At 39.8% G+C, this 24,181-nt stretch overlaps 2 protein-coding genes across 2 annotated transcripts in view; one reads left to right on the forward strand and one right to left on the reverse strand.

Moving 5' to 3' along the window:
- Positions 1-1,193: 1,193 nt before the first annotated feature.
- Positions 1,194-11,433, reverse strand: LOC140477601 (probable glutathione peroxidase 8-B). The gene is made up of 3 exons (XM_072571614.1): positions 11,194-11,433; positions 10,614-10,875; positions 1,194-4,940 (listed from the first exon to the last, which is right to left on the reverse strand). Exons 1-3 carry the CDS (start codon positions 11,395-11,397, stop codon positions 4,777-4,779), a joined length of 630 nt encoding a protein of 209 aa, XP_072427715.1. The 5' UTR covers positions 11,398-11,433; the 3' UTR covers positions 1,194-4,776.
- Positions 9,952-24,181, forward strand: part of LOC140477585 (cell division cycle protein 20 homolog) — a 71,785-nt gene continuing 57,555 nt past the window's right edge. Inside the window, exons 1-2 of the mRNA XM_072571613.1 lie at positions 9,952-10,054; positions 17,126-17,663. Coding sequence (XP_072427714.1) covers positions 17,147-17,663 — 517 coding nt within the window. The 5' untranslated portion in view covers positions 9,952-10,054; positions 17,126-17,146. The remainder of the gene's footprint in view (positions 10,055-17,125; positions 17,664-24,181) is intronic.

Below are 24,181 nucleotides of genomic sequence, written 5' to 3' on the forward strand. Positions count from 1 at the left end.
AATATTTTCTCAAGATTAATCTTGTCAATTCCCATAAGAAATTTCAATGACATCACCTCTTGTTCTTTTAAATCCCAGGGAATCTAGGTGTAGTCTACCTAACCTCTTCCCATGGCACAATCCTTTCACACAAGGAATCTGCCTAATGAATCTTTGCTGCATTCCCTCTAAGGGAAGTATGTTCTTCAGGGTGTCAGTTTGCTCACTGGGATCCACAACCCGACCTACAAATCTTCTCCAAAATCTCAAAGTACATCCTTCCTTGGTTAAGGAGGTGAAAACTGCACATAATCCTCAGGCATGGCCTCACCAATGTCCTATATAAGTGTTGCTGAAGGGAGCAGATATCAGAAGGAGAAAGTGCATGAAGAGATTTGGAGATTTTGGGTTGGGATGATTTGTGGGCAAAGGGTTTAATAAAGTAGATTTTGATTATATGCTGAAAGTGACAAAGAATGTATCAGAAAACATGGGTCTAGATGTATTTTAGTTGAGGTAAGGGTTTCTCTGACATTAGGGTTGACATTGAGAAGTTGGCTATGCTGATGGTAGTTGGAGTGGAGTTATTCAGATAATCATTGAGCAGAATGGATGAAGCTGAGCTTAAGTGTTATCGATGATCCTGTCCTAGGTCATGAGAGTTTCAGGTGGAAAGTATGACATTGGTCTTGCCACCATTGAAAAAAAGAAACTACGGCTTACAGCCAACTTCATTGGAGTGGGAACCCACTAGCACTCACAACAGTTGTGGGAGAAATTCTGCCTGTGGACAACTTAGCATACATTATCTCCTGCTTGAGTATTAGATTAGATTAGATTCCTTGCAGTGTAGAAACAGGCCCTTCGGCCCAACTAGTCCACACCAACCCTCCTAAGAGTAACCCACTCAGACCCATTTCCCTCTGACTAATGCACCTAACACTATGGACATTTTAACATGGCCAATTCACCTGACCTGCACATCTTTGGATTGTGGGAGGAAATTGGAACACCCGGAGAAAACCCATGCAGACACAGGGAAAACGTGCAATCTCCACATAGACAGTTGCCTGAGGCTGGAATCGAACCTGGGACCCTGGTGCCGTGAGGCAGTAGTGCTAACCACTGAGCCACCATTCGGTGAAAGTGTGCAATGCAAGCATATATTGAGGATAACATGTAAATTAATGTCACTACTCAAAATATAACAAACATTCAAAATAAAGTTTGTTTATTGTTTTTGCAGATATTGTATACAAAGCTTGAGATTTGGATTCACATTGAGATACACATAAATGTACACTTATATTTCTAAACAGAATCCTGCTCAACAAGGCTGCCACAGAGATTTTTCTTTAGATCAAATACCTTGGCCCTTGAATAAACTGGACAACTGTGACCCATTGTGGCTTTTGTTCTGTTTTTATATAATCACAGTTACTGTATTGCAATCACATTTGCTGTCATTGAACAGAAACCTTCTAAACATAGAGGATAGCTAATGGTCTCACCAGAATTAAATCTCTCACACGTTAAAGACATTTTAACAAGTATCTCAAAATTCAGTTTGATAATAATTTGAGTTAATTTTTCTGAAATTCAAAAATTCCCATAAAAATCATATACTCATCCATTCCCTCCATCCCAGTGTTCTGAGGCATTTCCCTCCCATCTAAGTTCTCAATCTCAACCCTGAATACAGTCTTCTGAGAAAGCAGACTACACCATACCCATCCTCACCTCTGTAACCAGGACTGATGTTAACTATACACGAACAGGTCTGACAGGTCAATCATAAGCACAAAACTTCCAACTTCAAGCTTAATGTTCAGCAACACTATTCCTAGCTCTCATTTCAGTGGCAATTCTTACTATTCTGATAGCATTCTTTTTCACTATTTTGGTGAATAGGCTGGGCTGTTTTCCCTGGAGCATCGGAGGCTGAGGGGGCGACCTTATAGAGGTTTATAAAAGCATATATAGGATAAATAGACAAGGTCTTTTCCCGAGGGTGGGGGAGACTAGAAATAGAGGACATTGGTTTAGGGTGAGAGGGAGAAAATTTAAAATGGGCCTCAGGGGCAACTTTTCATGCAAAGGGTGGGGTGTGTACGGAATGAGCTGCCAGGAGAAGTGGTGGAGGCTGGTACAATTACAACACTTAAAAGTCATGTGGATGGATATATGAATAGGAAGGATTTAGGCCAAGTGCTGGCAAATGGGACTAGATTAGGTTAGAATATCTGGACGGTATGGATGGGTTGGACTGAAGGGTCTGTTTTCATGATGTACATCTCTATGACTCTAGAAGACAGTATTGAAGAGAGAAACCGAGACAGAAAATAATAGATACAGAACAGTAACAGAGACACAGAGCAAACTAGAAGAGAGAATAATACTAAGGGAAATACTAAGGGATAAAGTGTAATAAAGCAAGTAACATGTAAGAGATATAAAGAGTAAGAAAATGATCTTTAAGGAATAGTTGAAGAGTAATTGAGAGTGAAAAGGAGTAACACAGAGTTTAGAATGGTCATGAGGAGAGCCTCCTAAACCTCTTGTCATGTCAAGATGGTCATGAATAATGTTTTGCTTTTCACATAAAAGTCCAAAATTGTTACTGTCCAGCAAACCCAAAGTGCTTCACAAGCTACATCCAATTTCATCCGTGAGAAAAGTTCTCAGACCAAATGATCTGAAGCACCTGCTGGGAATAATTTTTGTTTCACAATATTGAGAAATCACTTGCCTAAACTGAATTGTTTAAATCACAAACATGAGATCTTTATACCGTAAATTCACTTCTGTGAGCAATGCGAGTAACTGATGAAAACCATCAGAAACTAGAAATGTATACTAATGTCTTCACACACTTTTGGTTGCTGCAATTTTATCCAATAAACAACATCGGAAAAAGGATGATACAATAAATTGCAATGAGAAAAAATGCTTTCTTTGTGATGGTGTTACAACTCATGATGGAGCACATTACAGAGATTTACTTTATGGAATCAGAGTGGACTAACCTGTATCCATTTCTTTGAATGCTGAAAGTGACCTTTCTGTACTTGTAATTTTTTTTAGGTACACACACTGTCAGTCTTGGAAATTACAATAAAAATTATTGGATCACACATAGGAATGTATACAAATATGACATCACTTAACCAGTAACATTAATCTGTAAAATTTACAGATCTACAATCTCTAAATTAATGTTGCAATGGTGTGAACATGAACACAAACTCAGTGATATTACATTATTACCATGTAAAAACTGGCACTTTAAGTGATGTATTTAGAGATTTAAGGGAATTGTTATCCAGATAAAAAAAGACTTGCTTGTTATTATCTCAAATTTGCAAAAAGTGAAACATTCACTGATGCATCAATAACCACAATCAAATTATGCTATTAAACTGGTTCTTCCCGAATTGAACGTAAATGTCCAAATAAGCAGTTCTTGAACAGGTAGTGCATCTACTTCAGTGCAAACGTTTTGACTAGTAATCTGTGTTTTATGTTATTGATTTGGTCTGTTGCTGGATATGAGTCCATGTATAAAATATTCTAACACCCTTTAGTTAAAAGACATACAATGCATTTACATATGCAAAACCAGAAAGCTGTTCAATTTGAATCACAACTTTAGTGTGTAGGTTTGCTCGCTGAGCTGTAGGTTTGATATCCAGACGTTTCATTACCTGGCTAGGTAACATCAGTGGCGACCTCCAAGTGAAGCAAAGCTGTTGTCTCCTGCTTTCTATTTATATGTTTGTCCTGGATGGGGTTCCTGGGGTTTGTGGTGATGTCATTTCGTTTTCTGAGGGACAGGCTAAACAAAGATGTGCCAGAGAATTCCTAGAGGCCTGGCACTCCAACCACAACGCCATAAACAAACACATAGATCTAGATACCAACTATCAACCCCTCAGAAAATGAACAGGAAATGACATCACCACGAACCCCATCCAGGACAAACATATAAATAGAAAGCAGGAGACAACAGCTTTGCTTCACTTGGAGGTCGCCACTGATGATGTTACCTAGCCAGGTAATGAAACGTCTGGATATCAAACCTACAACTCAGCGAACAAACCTACACCCTAAACCTCAACCTGAGCTACAAACCTTCACAAACCTTGCATGAATCACAACTGATTTATACAACGGTAAATGCATTGCGCATCAACTGCAATTGGAAGAGAATCTGTTTATTCTTAGTGGTTATCTTTTATTACACTTCTCAACAATTTAAATTGATTTCAGGATTACCACAGTGTGTCAATAATGGTATTTGACAATGACCTGCAAAGCTAGAATGGTATTCTTTAAATGAATTAATAAACATATTTTCATTTAGCAAAGCAGGTCACTTAAATGTCAATTGGTTTTAGCTCACAAAAAAAATTACTTACTCCATTGTACCTAAAGCACATCTGAAAATATCTGTAGGAAGAGTTGATCACCTGACTGAATAATTTTAGATTTGAATATCCATTATGAAATCCCACATATTTTCATTTAGCAAAGCAGGTCACTTAAATGTCAATTGGTTTTAGCTCACAAAAAAAACTTACTCCATTGTACCTAAAGCACATCTGAAAATATCTGTAGGAAGAGTTGTTCACCTGACTGAATAATTTTAGATTTGAATATCCATTAAGAAATCCCACAATATCTTCAGGCATCTCGATATTTCAGCACTGTAAAGTTCACTGCCAAGTTAAACTGAAATAGGGCCTAAGTGCTTTAAGACTGATGACTTTTTTAGTTGTCAGATGCTGCTGTTCTGTTTCAAAATTCATCTCTTTTTCTCAATATGATATTTGCCACTAATTCTGATACTACTTGTTTGATGGCTGGCAATGGATCTTCAGTTCGCCAGACCTTTATCACCTGTCCCTTTGGGTTAACCAGGTATTTCCAAAAGTTCCACCGAGGTTCCATATTTGTAGTATCTAAAGTAAAAAGAAGTAATTAGTCTTTATAGTAATGAAGATATCGACTAGGAGGTACATTTCTGAGGTCAAGTTACAATTGGCTAAATCAGTAAAAGTTGAGGACTTCATCCGAATAGCAAGTGGTCATTAACTAAGACCCAGAGTGACTTGTATTATGGGCATAGCAGCGTGCAATGATCTGAAGTGGAGGACCTGGTGTTGGACTGGGGTGGACACAGTTAAAAAATCACAAAACACCAGGTTATAATCCAATGGGTTTATTTGGAAGCACTAGCTTTCGAAGCGCTGCTCCTTCATCAGCTTCCAAATAAACCCATTGGACTATAACAGGTGCTGTGTGATTTTTAAAAATGATCTGAAGAAAGAGGTGAAAGGAAAGCTAAGGTTATGGATGATACCAAATTGGGAGGAAGGAATGTTTTTCCAGCAATAAAGAAGAGGAAGCCAAATGCAGAGAAATCTGCGTAGGGTAGCAATGAGGCTGACAGCGTAAGATGATACCTGATAAGGACAAACACAAGCTAATTAGACTATAGAAGGGAAATAAACAAAGGGAATATAAATTAAATGGCCTTAAGCAACAAAACACAACACAACAAAGATTAGAGAGCAAATGTGGAGAGCTCATAGAAACAAACCATATAATTGGCCAACTGTCTGAAAATGCTTTAAGGGTGTCCTTGTTTGGTTATCCCTTGGAATGATTATATGCACTTGCAATGACATGTTGAGGTCAGAGAAGTAAAATACTTTGAATTAAAACATCACATCAGTGTGGAAGCAAAATATGACCAGCAGGAGGACTGGAAATGCTGGTAGGATCAACAAGAGAACCTTCTATAGGAATATGGTTATGCAGGGCTTGTGATAGATGTCATTAACTTAACCTGCAGTCATCAACACACACATCTAATACTTCACTAGTAGCAGTGTGATCACCCAGTACTGTACACATGACAGTCTACTTTCTGACATCTCATTGCTGAGATCAAGCCGGCTTTTTTCTTCACTTCTTGTAAATGTAAGCAATGGCATTTTTTCTATATATCTGTGTGGTCTAAGACTTGAGGATTGCTAAATTATAACTTTACCAAAGGTTCACTTTCTAAGGTAAAAGGTTTAAATCTCACTCTGACATTAGCTTTCATAACTTGTGTCACCCAGATGATATTCCCCAATGCCATTTCACCTATTACAGTAGAATTTCCTGTAACAGTGTCGATGGTTGCCATGGCTTGGGGATGCTGGTGTTGGATTATGGTGGACAAAGTTAAAAATCACACAGCACCAGGTTATAGTCCACCAAGTTTACTTGGAAGCACTAGCTTTGAAATTTTCCACTTCCTTACCCTTCTTTTCCATCTTGGCACATAATGGTCTGCAACTGTTCACTCTCAAAGTGAGATGCTACCTTAAACTCTGTAATTCCCTCCTTAAATGCACTCTCCCATTCCACCTTAAAATGAATTTTAGAACTAACTCTTTAAAACAGACTTTGGTCATCTCTCCTAAAGTATCTTTATGTAGTCTGGAGTTAAATATTGTTTGAAAATGCTCCTGTGAAACACCTTTTTGGAGTTTGACTAACTTAAAAGGCAAATTGTTAATCAATGAAATTATTTTTGTTATTAAAAGGCATTCTTCTTCCATTAAAGTGTAGGAAGCCAAGGTTGTGGGGGGAGGGTCATTTAAAGTCAATGGAAATGTTACTCCTCACTCCTATTAGTGCTCAAAAATGCTCAAAAGTGATCAATGGGAAGTGCTACTGTGTAACAGCATGCTACTGTAATTAACCGTAACTAAATAAATTCAATACTTTTGGGCAGTAGGCATTACATAAACATTGAAACAGACACAATAATATTTGGCTCTGATTATAATAAATTATAATTACTCTATGGACTTCTCATCTGCAGTTGATGTACAAAGGGCAATAGAAGGAAAACTTATATTTCAGAGGTATGTACGTTGGCCAGTAAAAGCTTAGTTGATGTTACATAAAGGCATGGCTCCATGTATTCAGTTAGTATTTTATGAAAATCACATTGTAATTTAGAAAAAAAACAGTTACATCAGATTGAAGCCACATCAGCTTATTTTCCAACTGAGTTTATTTTTAGCCTTTTGATGACCTGTCTGACACATCATTTAAATAGAATAGAGAGCTCACCCCAGTCTGCTCTGAAACATGTTGTTGAGTTGGGACAGTTCACTTGATGGATTTATATATACATGAGCCATTCATACTTTAGTGCTTTAATGCTATTTTAGTACATTAGTTTTATAACTTTTTAAGGTTGTCTGAGAATTAGAATGGTGCATGAAGCATCTAATTACTGACTTAGTTTTGGTCCTGTAATTAAAAATGTGGAGGTATGAATAATGGGAATGATTTTAATCATGGAACAAAGGTGGCTAACCCACAGATGTTGATGCGGAGAGGTTGTTTCATTTTGTGGGAGAGTCTAGCACCAAAAGGCACAATCTCAGGATAAGGACTGCCATTTAAGACAGAGAAGCAAATCTCTTCTCTGAGGTAATGAATATGTGAAATTCTTTACCCGTGAGTGCTGCAGATAGTAGGTTGTTAAGTATATTCAAGGCTGAAATAGGCAGAGTTTAAATTAGTTAGGGAATCAAGGGTTTGAGTAAAACAGACTGACAAACAATGTAGAGCTGGGTGTCATCTATAAGGACCGGATGTTGTTCTGTTGTTGATATACTTAAAGGAAAGCAAAATGGATGGGTCTTGGAATATCTCTTGTTGTGACACAATGTCGATGGGAAGTACAATGCTAGAGAGGCTTTGACAATGATTGAATAAGAAGACTGGGACTAAACAGCAGCGGTCATATGCACATGACTCCAAGACAAGATACTGGACAAGGAAGGTGTTGTCGACTGTATCAAAAGTGATAGAGGGACCAAGTTAGATAAGGACAGATAAGAGTATCTTAGTCAAAACTACAGCAGATTCCATTTGTCACCCAAATTAGGCTGTTTTAATGTAATGGCAGTATTTAGGTTTGAGCAATGGGGGATGGACACTAATCTATGAGACAATATGCTTAAGGACCTAGGATATAATTTAAAAAAAATTGGGATGGAGTGCTATAAGTAAAATATGGAGGGACTGAAGGTTTAACTTTTTGAGAGGAGGTTAATAAGACTTTTTGCAAGGTTGAAGAGGCTGGATCAATGATTATATTGACTAAGCCTGGCTGTCAGGAAGGTACGTTGATGATCATGTGTTTAAGAGAAATGAAGTGGAGGGAGAAGAGGGCGAGTCCCTTATGAAATGACTTGGATTTGGTGGAGGGTTGAAAAAGAGGAAGTGAAACATAAGAAGTCGATCATTTAGTCCCTCAAGTTTGTCATTTAATGAGATCATTGATTAGATTAGATTAGATTCCATACAGTGTGGTAACAGGCCCTTCAAAGAGTAACCCACCCAGACCCATCTCCCTCTGCTGATCAGTGACCTCACGTCATCAACACACCTTTCTCCCTTATCCCAGACCTATCAATCTCAGGGTTAAAATGATCAATTGCCACTTTTGGAACAGCTTTCTAAACTGCTATCACCAGTTTTTTGTACCAAAGTAATTCTTAATGCCATTCCTGAAAAGACTAGTTCTAACTCTGAGATTAGATCACCTGATTTTCAATTCTCCAATCAGTGGAAATAGTGGCTGAATCTTATCATAAATCAACTCTGTCAATTTTGCAAATTTCATGAAGGGTTTCTCTCCACTATCTTCCTGAACTGCCTCATCACCTCTGCAATATACTCCCTCAGTGCTCCATCAGCAGCTTCTCTGAATGTTTTGTTTTTTTTGCTCTGGACAGAGGATAATTGGCACCCTACATGGCTGACAGGAACCTGGAAGTCCCTCCTCATGGAGTTATGGCCTGAGATGATGGAGGGCCAGAGGAGCAAGCAGCAAGCTCAAGTCACCAGGAAACAACTCTGATTTTCATTTTAAGAACCGTCTAGTTTCCATTTGGCAGGCAGGGGAATAGGAAACTGCAAATCCAAGAATATTGAGGATAGGAATGCATGCTAATAGGCTTCTCACTCCACCCACATACAAGAATCTCATCCCAACATTGACAGCTTGGTTAGAAAATGGGACATTTTGCTCTTGATGCTGGGAAGCTCCTCACTGTTAGCCTCGTGCAATTTTCCCAGCTTTCTCAGCAATGCACATGTCATTCAGGGGCAAGGAAGATCCCGCTTTGTGTCTTTTTTCTGACTTTATCAGTTCTCCTTAATTGTTTAAAAAAGACTTGGATCATATTACCCCATAAATTCTAATAATCACAATCCTCATCTATATATTCTCTCCTTATAATTTAACACATAGAGTCCACATATCATTGATGGGAGGGCAGTGGTAATTTAATGCCAAGATATCCTTCCTAAGTTTAGGACTGAACAATTGTTAATTACTCTGTCATGAGAATTGGGTGTCACTGGCAAGACCAACATTTGTTGCCCCATACCTAATTGTCACTGAAGTAAGTGGTTTGCTGGGCCATTTTAGAATCAACGTATTTCTGTGGCTCTGGAGTCACATGTAGCTATGGTCTTCTTAGATTTTGATCAGTTGGGGAATCAAAAGATATAGGGAGAGGCCAGTAAAATGAACGTGAGGAATGCTGGATCAGCCATGATCCTATTGAATGGCAGAGTAGGCTTAAAGGGCTGAACAGCACATTCCTGTTCCTATTTCTTATGGTCTTGTGATAACAAGGCCCTTCCCTCAGGGCCATTGTGAATCCATTTTGCTTTGTTGGCAACCATACAGCTAAGACTAGCTTTATGTTCTAGGGACAGAGGTTCAAATCCCACTATTGTGGCTGGAAGAATTAAAATCAGTTGAACAAACTATAAAGCTAAGACTAGCTTTATAGTTCAGATTTTGTTTTATTCAACAGATTTTAAATTCTTCAAGCCACTGTGGTGGGATTTGATCCTATATCCCTGGAACATTTGTCTGGGCCTTTGCATTACTGTCTCTGGAGTATGACCACCACACCATTGCCCTTCTCTACAGGAACTCCAGGCATACAAACATAAAGCACTATGGAAACCCAGCAAGTCTGTGGTGAGTCAATTAATGTTTTGTCTCAAGTTTCTCTTGTACTTTCTGTTTTTATTTCTAATTTCCAGCATCTCGCTGGATTTTCCTTTCACAACTCTGCTCCAGGCATAGTCTAAAAGCTTTCTACTGATTTATAATCAGGTTTATCCTTTGTATTGTAATACTCCAGATAAGAATTTGGAGGGTGGAAGGGAGAGAGACTTGGGCAAGATTTGTCTCAGTAATGAGAATGAAGCAGCAGAGATAATTAACAACCAAGTCAAATGTATTTTACATCTCAATACATTGGTTTTGAACAGCTTTGTCCACAAATACAACTGAAGTGAAGAACAAATGTTTAATTTTAGATCATTACTTCTTAACAGTCAATAAAGTTTGAGATTGCTGGAAACGTTCAGCAGGTCTGGCAGCATCTGTGAAGAGAAATTATTAATTGCTGAGTTTTTCCAGCAATCTCTATTGTTTCTGATTTGCAGCATGCACAGTTATTTCAGTTTTACTTTTTAAAAATGAGATTATTGTTTTATCAAGACAAGATGTGACACGATCAAAGCTGCCTTACCTATAAGATAGCGAAAAGCAGGGTCACTCTCGTTGCCTAAAACTTTGATCTTGCCGAATATGGGGAAACTGACTCCATAACTGTTTTTGGAGAAACTGTCGATGTGGGAGTTACTGCCGGGCTCTGATTTCCCGAACTGGTTGCAGGGGAACGCCAGCACGTTGAAATGCATGGGCCCAAGCTCCCTCTGCAGATCTTGGAGGGCTCGGTAATTGTCCTCTGTGTGCTCGCAGTTACTCGCCACGTTTACAACCAGAGAAGCCTGGGGGGAGGTAACACAAAACCCAAAACATCCCTTAAACTGCTTGATGCAAACATACTTCAACAAACAATAGCTGCTGCACAATCGATCCCAAAGAATATGTGATGAAAATATAATCTATTATGAAAAGAGAAGCTTTTTTTGGGGTATGACTGCCAAGTAATTCAAAGATTTTTAGGACAATGCAAACCCAGTAGCCGCGAACAGACAGTAGTGAAATTCAAACTCACACCCACAGACTGACAGACTCCAAACCGACTGATGTGTTAAAAATTCGTGCAAAAACGCCAAAGGAGCCAAGATTCTGATGCAACTCACTTTGCCTCTGTACTTTTCCAAGGAGACGAGCTTCCCTTTGGAATTCAGGACTTGGAAAGAATAAAAATCTTTGTTTTTGGGTTTAGAGAGTTTGAATTGCAGGAAACATAATGCAGCGAGGCAGACCATCATGCAAGTGAAGACGGCGAAGATTCGGCCTTTGGGTGTCGAGGTTTTCAGCAGGAAAGCAGGCACTGCCTCCATTGTGCTGGGAAAGAAGAATTGGGCGGACGGCGGGAGGAGACGGGAGGGGAGGGGATAGCAGACTTGGTAACTTGAGATCGCTTGCAGTTCCCTTCTGCATTAACTCATGGCTACCTCCACTGCAGACTTCTTAAAAAAAAATTAAAATTTCCATTGAATTTGGAGAAAAGATAAGTGAAATATACATTCAAACAGAGATTTGCCTATTGGTACAATTCATCAAAACTTAGCTAAAATCAAGTTCTTTTAGTTTATTTGTTAAACATAATCGAGCTCAGAAAAGGGGAACTTGGTTTCTTCCTCTCCTGTCATCCCCAGCAGTACCCTTCCACTGACATTCATTCGTTTGGCTGAACTGGTCCTCAACCTCAATAATTTCTCCTTTGAATCCTCCCACTTCCTGCAAACAGAAAAATAATGGAATACTCGCCACTTGTCCAGATAAAGGCAACTCCAACAATACTCTAGAAGCTCAAAATGATCCTGGATGAAGCAACCTACTTAATCATTAATCCATCCACAATCTTAAAGTGTTACTCCATCCATCATGGTGTTACAATTGGTGCTCGGGCAAGGGTCCTTGATTCATTGTAATTTCTTTCATTCAACCCTGCTCTCTGGTAGTTGCCACTATCTTAACACAAATGAACCCTTCCCTTGTGGATCATATCCAAGTCCACTGAATTTATGTTATAAAAGTGTCAATTTAGCCACATTTTCTTGAGTTGCAGAAAGAGTTAGGGTTTGGATGAAGGTGATTTTGTTAGTTATCAAAACACGTGGAAGAATAAAACACACATACACACAAATTAGAAATAAAAAGTAAGAAAAAAATAACAATTAAAACATTTGCATGCATCAGCGTTCTGAAGAAGGGTCACCAGCCTCGAAATGTTAATTCTGATTTTTCTCCACAGATGATGCCAGACCTGCTGAGCTTTTTTTTTTAGCAATTTCTGTTTTTGTGCATGCATCAGCCTTTGCTTTGATAGTGTGGAATAGATGGCAGAATGGTTTTGCTGTTATGCTGGGTGATTCTGATAGTATTGAATGGGTGATTTAGAGATTCTGGGATCTGCAGATTAGCTCAATGGATTCAGCTGGTTTCCTGTTCTACTGTGGCTTTTGATCGATGATTTGCTTCCAACAATCAGAGAGAGAGCCTTTCCTCCTTTTTACCGTCAACTACAGGAATATCTAGTAAATGTTCATCAGCTCTAACTTTCATCAGCTCTATAGTCCAGTAACATTAGAACACTAGAACTTACACATCAGCACTACAGCCCCAGACTAGCATGCACACAATGGTGCAGTTGTTTTTTAAAATTCTTCCTGTTATGTATTTCTGGCAGAGAAGACACATACATCCCTTTCATATTTATTTCTGTTACCTCACACTATGTCCACATTATGTGGATAGGTGATGGTTCGCATTTTTTGCATTGTACCACTCCTCCACATGTGACATTCCATGCTCTCTCTCTCTCTATCTCTCTCTCAAGAATGGGTGCATTCCACATAGGAAATTTCCTGAACTTCCATGCTTTTTAAAAATAATAAAATAAAACAGCAAATAACTTTAATGTTCAATGTGTCCATAAGTGATTTGCAGCTATGGTCCATTGCTCTGACACTTACCCAATATGATGAAAGCAATTAGATTAATTCTCATTACAGTTAGAAGTGAAAAAGAATTGAATATAAAATAGCACATTCAAATACACATTCAATCTGCCAGCCTTGGCCAATATTATATTTTTAGGTTCGTACCTTGCATTTGGCAAGGCATCGGCAATTACATTTTATTTCCTAACAATGGATTTTTAGATGATATCATTGGGGAAATCAACTCCAATAGTATAACATGGCATTCTATATTTTTAAACCTTTCCACAAAAGAGAGGCAGTAGTTAGTATAGTAAGTGACATTTCCCACAGTGTTTGAGAATGTGTGATAAGCTGAAAATTTCCTTCTCCACTGTGGAATATCATTTCTGCTATTTTTTAGTTTTTGTAGATGGGCCTGATTGGTCCGTCTATGCCAAACTTGTGTTCTTAAGGAGAATCCGATGTCACTTACATCAATGGCTAAATGTTCAGTAAAAAGTTATAGCTGCAGACACAGGCTGGTCAATTACGACAGCCTTCAGTCCTTCGAAAGCTGCCTGTTGTATATCGATCCATTTAACTTTTCATTTCTTTCATATCAGATCTGTCGATAGTATGTATGTTGACATTTGGGACACATTTAGGTTAGAATCTACACATCTCCAAGAGCCTTGTGATTTCCCCTTATCATTATAGAAATGTGGAACTGTGCAATAACTTGGACATTTCTAGCCCTGGCCTGGGCAGTACTTGTCCTTAACCTGCTTACTACGTGTCCTACATAGCTCACTTGGGTCTTGCCAAACCCGCTTTTTGTGAGCCTAGCAGCAGCGGCTGGAACTCCACAGTTGTGTTCTTGTTCAAACAAGATAGCTGCTCAAGACTAAAAGGTTAATGCAGTCACCGCTTTTTGTGAGATTGACCGTGAGGTTAGCTGACTGTATTTTCCAAAACAAGGTTTGCATTTGCAACAGGTGTGCAAATTCGGTGTCACTGTCCATTAGGAGTTTGCCTTTGTACGTTATCCAATGAGGTAAGCCTGCCACTATCTGATTAGTCAGCCTTTCAAAGGTGGCTGAGGCATTTTACTGTCCAAATGGCGTGACATTGTTACTGTCTGTCTGGGGTTATGAAGGTGGTAACTTCCTCTGCAAAGCTCATCAAGGGAACCTATCAGTATCATCTTGGGCAAATTTGTCATTGTAATGTAAGTTGCCTGACTGAGCCTGCTGAGGCAATCTTCCAGCTGGGGTAACTGGTGACTGCATTAACCTTTTAGTCTTGAGCAGCTATCTTGTTTGAACAAGAACACAACTGTGGAGTTCCAGCCGCTGCTGCTAGGCTCCATTATTTGGTCTTTCAGCACGTGATTTATCTCCTCCCAAATCTGGGCCAGCTTCTCTGTGCTGAGACCATAAGGATGTTACTGAAGCCAGTAGCAACAGGTCAGACCATCAGCGTCACGAGATTTATAGTCTGGATTATCAATGTAATATGCTGTGACCTGCGTTTGAATCTTACTATGGTAGATGGTGGAATTTGAATTCAGTAAAAAAAATCTGGAATTAAAGATCTAAAGATGACCATGAAGCCATTGTCAATTGTTGGAGAAAACCCAACTGCTTCACTAATATCCATCAGGGAATGAAACTGCCATCCTTACCTGGTCTGAAGTATATGTGGCTCCAGACCCGCAGCAATGTGGTTGACTCTTCCCACTGGCTAATTAGGGATGGACAATAAATGCTGGCCTAGCCAGTGAGGCCCATGTTCTGAGAATGCATTAAAAAATATTGTTAGATAATTAGATATATAGTTGCTTCTTTGCTGCTCCTGTACAGACCACTGAACTGGGCTTTTAACAGTTCACCTGGTGTTGTTAGGAGCACTGATCTCCTGCCTAGAGATTTGGTTCTTAGCATATTTATTGGCAAGTTTTCTGATCACTATCTGGGAGATTTTCAAATATTCCCAGGCCACATGACAAGCTCTCTAGAGTGACTCTGGAACACTGTTACTTAATCCACATTGGAGACTTCCTCCTGTTGTTCTAAAAACTGTCCTTGGTTAGTTTTGGAGGTCTTCACACTTAGTAAAATAATTCAAAAGGAGTAATACTGCTCATTGGTCTCTCTGCAGAGGCCAGTGTCTCTTCACACCCTTTATTTATACATGGATAGTCCTTGACACTGATCCAGCTCCCTCATAGCCAGCTTTCAAAGTGAACAGAATCTCTGAGGCTCTTGTTCTAATCTCTTAACCAGGGCTCCCTGATTGGACCAGATTAACAGCACCAATCAGGGAACTCCAATTCTATGAAGTCTACCTGGCCAATCTTGTTACAATCACTACAGGGTGAGTCCGGGGTGACAAACAAAAGATCTCATCCTTGATTCCATTCATGGTGGTTGTCATGACAATGGATCTTAATCTGGAATTACTCATAAATGTTTTGAACTTTTAAGTATAACCCATGCTTTCTAAAAGAGAGTCATACAAGCCAAAAGATGGTTGAGAATATAAATTCAGTAGCTGCCTGCAAATCTCTGTATGGATTACATATGGATTACACTTGAAGAGTTTTGAGGGATCTTCAAACAGCAATACTTCAAAGGGAGTGATGCTGTTTAAAAAAATGAAAAGTGTTCTCCTGTTGCAGAAGAGAGATTGGGTTGCTGATTACTCCTCTCTCAGCAGAAAAACCACGTCCATTGTGTAGTGTCCCAGACTGCAGACATGAGTTGAAAGAGAGGCAGTTTTGGGTCAAAGATGTGCTCATATTTTACATTTCCAGGATTACACAAGAAAAGAGGTTAATAACCAACGACATCCCCAGTCTCTGAGTACTCAAGTGCTGGCATACCAGTGTCTAGATTAGGGTTTGAATTCCTCTGTGCTACTGTAAGCTCTGAAGGGACACAATGGAGAACTTCCATGAGACCTTCCTGCTTGTACAGCTGAAATCAAATAAAATCTGTGTCTGATTGATACAAAACATTTATCAGTAAAATCACTGTTGAAGGATATTGGACAAACCTCTTTCAGCTAACTGCAAGAATGAAGAATCTCCAAACAACTACCTAACTTATAATTGTCCTTACTTATGTAGGGTATGATTTGTCTGAACAGCACACAAAACAATACTTTTCACTGTATCTCAGTATACATGACAATAAGAAATTAAATCAAATCAAAGTCAGTAATACTGGAATCACCCATCTTAGTAGCCGCAATCTACTCACCACAGACAGGTCAAAGACAGATAGTATTTTCTTACTTTTATTCTGTGTGCTTACCTCTCATTTATACTCTGTTGTGTCTCACATTATCTTTTCCCATGTTTAGCTCACTAACAAAATCAATTTTTCTTGAACTCAAGAAAGCTTTTTCTGCAAAATTGATTCCTTTTAAATATAAATTTACTCAGGCTGTGAAAAATTAACCATGAGGGAAGGAATTCTGTTAAAATTAAAATTATTGTGACCAACTGAGGCAGAGTTGAGTAAAGTGGATGTTCCAGTGTATCCCTCCTTACCTGGTAGCATAACAATTTTGGGGTATTTCACTAAAATTGTCATGAACTGTGGATCCTGTCTGGGGACTCAGTATAACAGGGTACTCATGAAGGTTTGCCCTGATCATTGTTTCAGGTTTTGGTGCTACTTTTCTAGCAGTCGCTATGTCTATCAGTGATTTACACTGAAGACTTGAGCTGGGTCATGCCTTAGTCATCCCTAATTACAGGAATATCTTGGACATCCCACAGTAAATCCTGCAGGTTTTACTCTGGTGTCTTTAGGCAACATTAAGATGTGGATCAGGAATTAAATTGCCAAGATTTCAAGATCCATGGAGCCCCTGCGCCACGATTCCTATTCCCAATAATAAAAGAGACTATAGTGTCACAGAGAAGGACTGAGATCACGTTGTCAGCACTAAACCCTTTGTTCCAGAGCCTTTAATATTACAAAGAGGGCAAATTGCACTTCACATGTATTAGTTGCAAGTCCCCCAATGTTTCTCTAAGACTTTTCCTGTAGTTTTCATGTTTTAAAATTTGTCTCCAATTCCTTTTGACATATATTTTCTGTCTCTCTACATTTCTTTATTTGATTCGCAGGTGACAGAAAAAGGAAAGCGGATGGGTTCTCTATTCAAAACCAGTTCCACAGGCAACAGGATGAAATGGGAGCTGCCAAGTCCCGTTGCCAGTAGCAGCCCTATTGTTGCAAGGTGGCAGAACTTACCCAGGAGAGAGTGCAGAAGGACAGCAGCATCAAGTGGAGCTCCAGTAGTGACTGTAATAGAGGAAGAAGGAAGAACTAGAACTGGGCGATTAGCAGGTGCAGCAACTAAGGCTAACACTATGACAGCAACAACAAGAGACCAGTTTAGGGCTGGAGTAGAAGTTGTATTAATGACACAGGTAGAAGAAAGGACATTGATAGCAGCTGAAGGTGGGGCTGAGGCAGGAGATGACAATGAAACTGGATCTGTGACTGCTGGTGGGACAGTAACAGCACCAGAAAAGGAGACTGGGCCTACATTTGGGGAAGTCATGAAGACAGAGACAGATGCAGAGGAATTAACCAAACAGACCCTCCCCTGTAGGAAGAAAGCTTTTCAGCAAGCATGTTCAGGACACTATGAGTCTCCAGGTATGTGCTCAGTTATATATTTATATCTCTAAAGGATATTTTAAAAACAGTTGTCCTTTTTGTGTGTTGCAGAAAGGATTGTATCCTAATATTTTGAAGTTTATGTTTTAATATAATAATAGCCATAATTCTAGTATGTATTTCCTCTGTCAAATCACAAGAGTACATCTAATAAATTCCCAGAGAATTATCTGCATTCCAAGATATTGGCAGATTGAAGTAGGAGGAACAGCATCTGTCCCCAGTTCACAATTACCTGCATTGTTATGAATAAAGCTGGAAACACATTTTGAAATACTTTAAAAGTGGATTCAGATTTCATCCCATTTTTGACCTGTCGACTCCATCAGCATTATCTTAAAATTGAACAATTACAATTGCACATTTCCTCCCTTCTTTCCCTAATCACTGTGGTAACTTATCAACAATAATATGAGTCATGCGAACCAAAAGAGAGAGAGAGGGAGAAAGTATTGAGAGGTTGTAGTGACTTGACTGATTTCAGATGGGTGGGCTGAGGAACATCTTTGGGCTCCCCAGCCGTTTGCTATCCAGTGCTGACCCCTACTGGTAGCATGTTTGAGTGTCTATTTTAAAAAGAAGTGGCCTGATAGACCTGACAATCATTGCTAAGGTTTGCCTGTAAATAATTACATCCTGGGCAAGGTACTGGGAAAACTTGAAGAATCATAACCAATGCTTTCAAAATTGTGGGCAAATGCAGAAAACTGACAAGAAAATGAAGACCTGTGCAGTCTGAAGGAATTATAAACAATACTAAAAGAGTTTCCCTGGAGTGGGGGAGTCCAGAACTAGAGGGTATATGTTTAGGGTGAGAAGAGAAAGATATAAAAGGGACCTAAGGGCCAACGTTTTCACGCAGAGGGTAGATGGAATGAGCATGCTAGAGGAAGTGGTGGAGGTTGGTGCAATTACAACATTTAAAAGGCATCCGAATGAGTATATGAATAAGAAGGGTTTAGAGGGATATAGGACAAGTGCTGGCAAATGGGACTAGATTAGGTTAGGATATCTGAGCCACGTGAATGAGTTTGACCAAATAGTCTGTTTCCATGCTGTACATTTGTATGAGTAAGTGGCTCAATGGTTAGCACTGCTGTCTTGCAATGCTACGGACCCAAGTTTGGTTCCAGCCTTGGGTGATTGTCTGTCTGGTGTTTGCAATTTCTCCCTGTGTCTGCGTGGGTCCCCTCTGGGTGTTCCTGTTTCCTCCAACAATCCAAAGATATGCAGGTCAGGTGAATTGGCCATGCTAAATTTCCCATAGTCCTCAGGGAGGTGTAGATTTGGTGCATTAGTCAAGGGTAAATGTAGAGTATAGGGTTTGGATGGGATGCACTTTGGAGGGTCAGTGTGGATTTGGTAAGCCAAAGGGCCTGTGTCCACACTGTAGGGATTCCAAAGTTATGAAGTATTCATTGAATGAAATAATTCCAAGAAGAATTAATTTTACTGACAAATTTGCTATGAAGCTAGGTGGTGCAGTAACGTCATACACGTATTATGCTGTTTGCTACTTCCCTGTGATATGGAAGATAGATCACTAAACAGATGGCAGCCATTTGGCCCATCATTTCTGTGCTGGTTGACAAAGATCTGACAACATTTTCCAGTTTTTGGTCGATAGCACAAGTGAATATTTAAATACTGCTTCAATGTCTGAGAGTCTCTGACATAAGCATTCTTTCAGATGGTGAGTTCCTGACTCTCACCATGCTCTAAGTAGAAAAAGTAGTAGTTTTCCTTTTAGTCTTCTACTTCTTACCATAAATCTATGCCCCCAGTTATTAATTGCTACTCAGGGCAGGAAGTAGCTTCCTATCTAACTCTTTATTCTCCTCACTATCTTATACACCTCTGTCGGATCTGCTTCTGACCTATGATATTACAAGGAAAGCAACCTCAGTCCACCCAATCTTTCCTCATAGCTCACACACTCCAGCCCTGGCAGTATTCTGGTGAATGCCCTCTGCACCCTCTTTTGTGCAATCACATCCTTCCAACAGAAGTACTCCATTGTTGCTGAAACTGCTTTACCCAACTGATCAGTTTGTGGTATTCTCCTGCAGTTTTTGGCTATCCTCCTCACTATTTACCACCCTACCAACGTTTGTGTCATTCAGAAACGTCTTGATCATACCCTCTACATTTAGGTCCAAGTCATTGATATATGCCACAGATAGAAAGGCCCTGCAGAACCCCACTGGAAACAAACTTCCAATCACAGAAACATCCCTCTACCATCACTCTCTGCTTTCTGTTATTCAGCCAATTCTGGATCCAATGTGCTACTTTGCCTTGGATCCCATGAACTTTTATTGTCCTGATCAGTCTGCCATGAGGGACTTAGATCACATCAGATACATTACCCTTGCTGACACTCCTGGTTACCACTTCAAAATGTTTGATCAAACTTGACCTTTCCTTAACAAATCCAAACCAACTATTCCTGATTAATCCATATCTCTCCAACTACAGATATATTCTGTCGCTCAGAATTCATCTAATAACTTCCACACCACCAAGGTTAGAGTGACTGGCCTGTAATTTCCTAGCCTATCCCTTTCTCCCTTTTTATATAATGGGACAACATTATCTCACCTGTGGCCATAGTAGATTTGAAAGTTACTGCTAAAGTTCCTGATATCTCCTCTTTGCCTCCATCTAATCTGAACCTGCAAATTTGTTCACTTTTAAGACTGCAAAATCTGCTTGTACCTCCTCTTTCTCTCTCACTAAACTAATTGCTTCTAATAATTCACAATCCTCCACCCTGATGTCTATACTTTTTCATGTGAAGGCTGATGCAAGGTATTCATTAAAGACTGTGTCCACATCTTCTAAGTCCACATGTAGATTATCTAAAGGCCGCTACCCTTTCCCTAGTTATCCTCTTGCTCCTTACAGCTTCGGGTTTTCCTGTATTTGTCCTGCAAGTGCTCTCTCTCATGCATTCTTATGTTTCTGTAACAACACAAGTTCTGCAATGGAAAAACAGGTCAGACAGGTCAGACAGCATCCAAGGAGCAGGACAGCTGGAGTATCAGAGTCAAGAGTGTGGTGCTAGAAAACCACTTGCAGGTCTCCTGCTCCTTGGATGCTGCCTAAGCTGCTGTGTTTTTCCAGCACCACACCCTCAACTCTGATACTCCAGCATCTGCAGTACTCTTTCTCCAACAACCTCGTTGGAGAACCAGGTTTTTACCCAGAATGGAGAGGGTATGGAACGGAGAGGCTCCCAAAAGCCTTGTTTCTACCTCACCTCTGCAGTATTTATGTTATGCATTAAGACTAGATTCTGAATGTTTACAGAATGAAATAATTCCAAGAAGAATTAATTTTACTGACAAATTTGCTATGAAGCTGCAGCTAGGTGGTGCAGTAACATCATATATATATATTATACTGTTTGCTATTTCCCTGTGATATGGAAGCTAGATCACTAAACTTTAATTAATCCAGCTATGATTCTTTAGAGTAGATGCCTGCATGTTGTGTAGAATTGGTATCCAGTACTGAGGACCAGAAAATTTCTATCATTGGTCCTCGGTGGTGATCACAGTTAGCAAAACTAATCACTGTATAATGACCATTTTTTTAAAAAGGTAATTAATCAAATGACAATTACGTACCCAGAATTGACTCACAATTAAAGAAACTGGATATGGTGACAGGTATATGTGGTGTAGAATTTTGTTTTCAAGTCCATTATTATATTGTAAAATTATAAAGGCAAACAATGTGCACAACTGTGTTTACGTGTCTAGTCATATATAGTCTTTTAATCTTTTGGACAGCTTCAGCAATATTTCAGTACTAAAAGTCTGCTTCATGTCTTCAAAACAGTTTTTTACAGAAATGCTTTAGTGAAGCTGAAACTCATCTGTATGAGGGATACTTCTACCCGAGACATATTTCTATTCCAGGAATCCAGACTCAACATTATGCATGTTCATGTTAGATATAAAATGATAAAATTCCCTTTACTCTGACATACTCTGACTCTGTCTTAGCGCCTAAGTCATTTTGTACTATATTGCATTGTAAAGTAAATCCAAACTAGACAAGTTTTACTGTTTGCCCATATTCATTAGAAACAATTCCCAATTTTTGTTTTGCTTACTTGTGGGTCTTAGGTATTGCTTGCTGGCCAGCATTTATTGCCATCCCTAGTTACCCGTGATAAGGTGATGGTGATTTGCCTTCATGAATTGCTGCAATCCATATGATGTGAGTTGATCCACAATGCCCTTAGGGAATTCCAGGAGTTTGACCCAGTGACAGTGAAGGAGCAGCAATATATTTCCAGGTCGGGATGGTGAATCACTTAGAGGGATATTTGGAGGTTCCCATGTATCTGCTGCTCTTGCCCTTTTAGATAGAAAGATTTGTAAGGAGCTATCTGAGGACATTTGGTGAATTTCTGCAGTGCATCTTGTAGATAGTACACACTGCTCCAACTCAGCATTAGTGGTAAAGGGAATGGATGTTTATGGGTGTGGTGCCAATCAATGGGCTGCTTTATCTTGGATGATGTCAAACTTCTTGGCTGTTAGAGCTGCACCCATCCAGGCAAGTGGGGACTATTGCATCACACTCCTGACTTGTGATGATGGACAAGTTTTGGATAGTGCAGTATTCCTAGCCTCTGACCTGTTCTTGTAGCCACTTTGTTTATGTGGCGACTCCAGTTGAATTTTTGGTCAATGGTACCCCAAAAATGTTGATAGTGGGAGATTCAGTGATGGCAACAACATTGAATATCAAAGGGTGGTGGTTAGATTGTCTCTTATTGAAATGGTCAGAAGCCTGGCATTTGTGTGGTGTGAATGTTACTTGCCACTTGTCAATCCAAGCCTGGATATTGTCTAGATCTTGTTGCATTTGAACATCTTGTTTCAGTATCTGAGGAGTTGCAATTAGTACTGAACATTGTTCAATCATCAACAACCATCCTATTTCTGACCTTATGACGAAAGGAAGCTCATTGATGAAGCAGCTGAAGATGGTTGGAACCAGGACACTATCTTGAGGACCTCCTGCAGAGATGTCCTGGAGCTGTGGTGACTGACCTCCAACAACTACAATCGTCTACCTATGAGCCAGGTATGACTCTAACCACCAGAGAAATTACCCCTTGATACGCATTGATTCCAGTTTTGCTAGGGCTTCTTGATGCCACACTCAATTGAATGTAGCCTTGATGTCAAGGGCAGTTACTCTCACATCACCTCTGGAATTCAGCTCTTTTCTGATGTTTGAACCAAGGCTACAATGAGTGACCCTGCTTGGAGAGTGGCACGTTTTGGAGCACAAGTCTTCAGTACTATTGCTGGAATGTTGCCAGGGCCTATAGCCTTTGCAATACCAAGTACCTCCAACCATTTTTTGATTTCACGTGAAGTAAATCGATTTGACAGAAGACAGATTACTGTGACAATGGGAATTATTGGAGGAGGCCGAGATGGGTCATCCACTTGGCACTTCTGGCTGAAGATTGCTGCAAATGCTTCAGCCTTATCTTGTGCACTGATGTGTTTGGCTCTTCCATCATTGAGAGGGGAGATATTATTGGAGCCTCCTTCTTAGATAAGTTGTTTAATTATCCTCCACCATTCATGATTGCAGAGCTTAGATCTGATCCATGGGACCATAACACATAGGAGCTGAAATTAGGCCTTTCGGCCCATTGAGTCTGCTCCACCATTCAATCATGGCTGGTAAGTTTCTCAACCCCATTCTCCCACTTCCTCCCTGTAACCCTTGATCCCCTTGACAATCAAGAACTTATTTATCCCTGTCTTAAATATACTCAATGACATGGTCTCCACAGCCTTCTGTGGCAATGATCCCTTGGTTGAGAGATTGCTTAGCTCTGTCTATCACTTGCTGCTTATGTTGTTTGGCATGCAGGTTGTCCTGTTTGGTAGCTTCACCAGGTTGACAGCTCAGTTTGAGGTAAGACTGATACTACTCCTAGCATACCCTCCTCCTGTACTCTCCACTGAACCAGGGTTGATCCCCTGGCTTGATGGTAATGGTCGGGTAAGGGTTATGCCGGGCCATGAAGTTGCAGATTTTGCTGAAGTACAATTCTGCTGCTGTTAATGGCCCACAATGCCTCAGAGATGCCCTGTTTTGAGTTGCTAGATCTGTTCGAAGTCTGTCCCATTTAGCACTGTGATAGTGCCACACAACACGATGGAGGTTATTCTGAATGTGATGGTGGGACTTGATCACCAAAGGACTGTGTGTTGATTGCTCTTACTGATGCTGTCATGGACAGCTGTATCTGCCGCCAGCAGATTGATAAGATCAAGTATGTTTTTCTCTCTTGTTGGTTCTCTAATCAGATGCCGCAGATTGAAGCAGCTACGTCCCTCATGCGATATTAGGCAGAATGGATTTTCATCCAATTTACTGATCCAGATTTTATCCAGATTACAGAGACTAATTTATAATTACCACCTTTTACTCACTTAGCTAATTTTTAAAAT

This window comes from Chiloscyllium punctatum, chromosome 1 (assembly GCF_047496795.1).
Source record: "Chiloscyllium punctatum isolate Juve2018m chromosome 1, sChiPun1.3, whole genome shotgun sequence".
In the NCBI taxonomy this organism is placed as follows: Eukaryota; Metazoa; Chordata; class Chondrichthyes; order Orectolobiformes; family Hemiscylliidae; genus Chiloscyllium; species Chiloscyllium punctatum.

Coding starts and splice junctions, on each gene's coding strand:
- LOC140477601 (XM_072571614.1), bottom strand. CDS start 11,397: ATGGAGGCAGTGCCTGCTTTCCTGCTGAAAACCTCGACACCCAAAGGC. Junction 10,876..11,193: donor TGGAAAAGTACAGAGGCAAA/GTGAGTTGCATC, acceptor ACCTCCCCCCAG/GCTTCTCTGGTTGTAAACGT. Junction 4,941..10,613: donor TGCTTTTCGCTATCTTATAG/GTAAGGCAGCTT, acceptor TTTTTACTTTAG/ATACTACAAATATGGAACCT.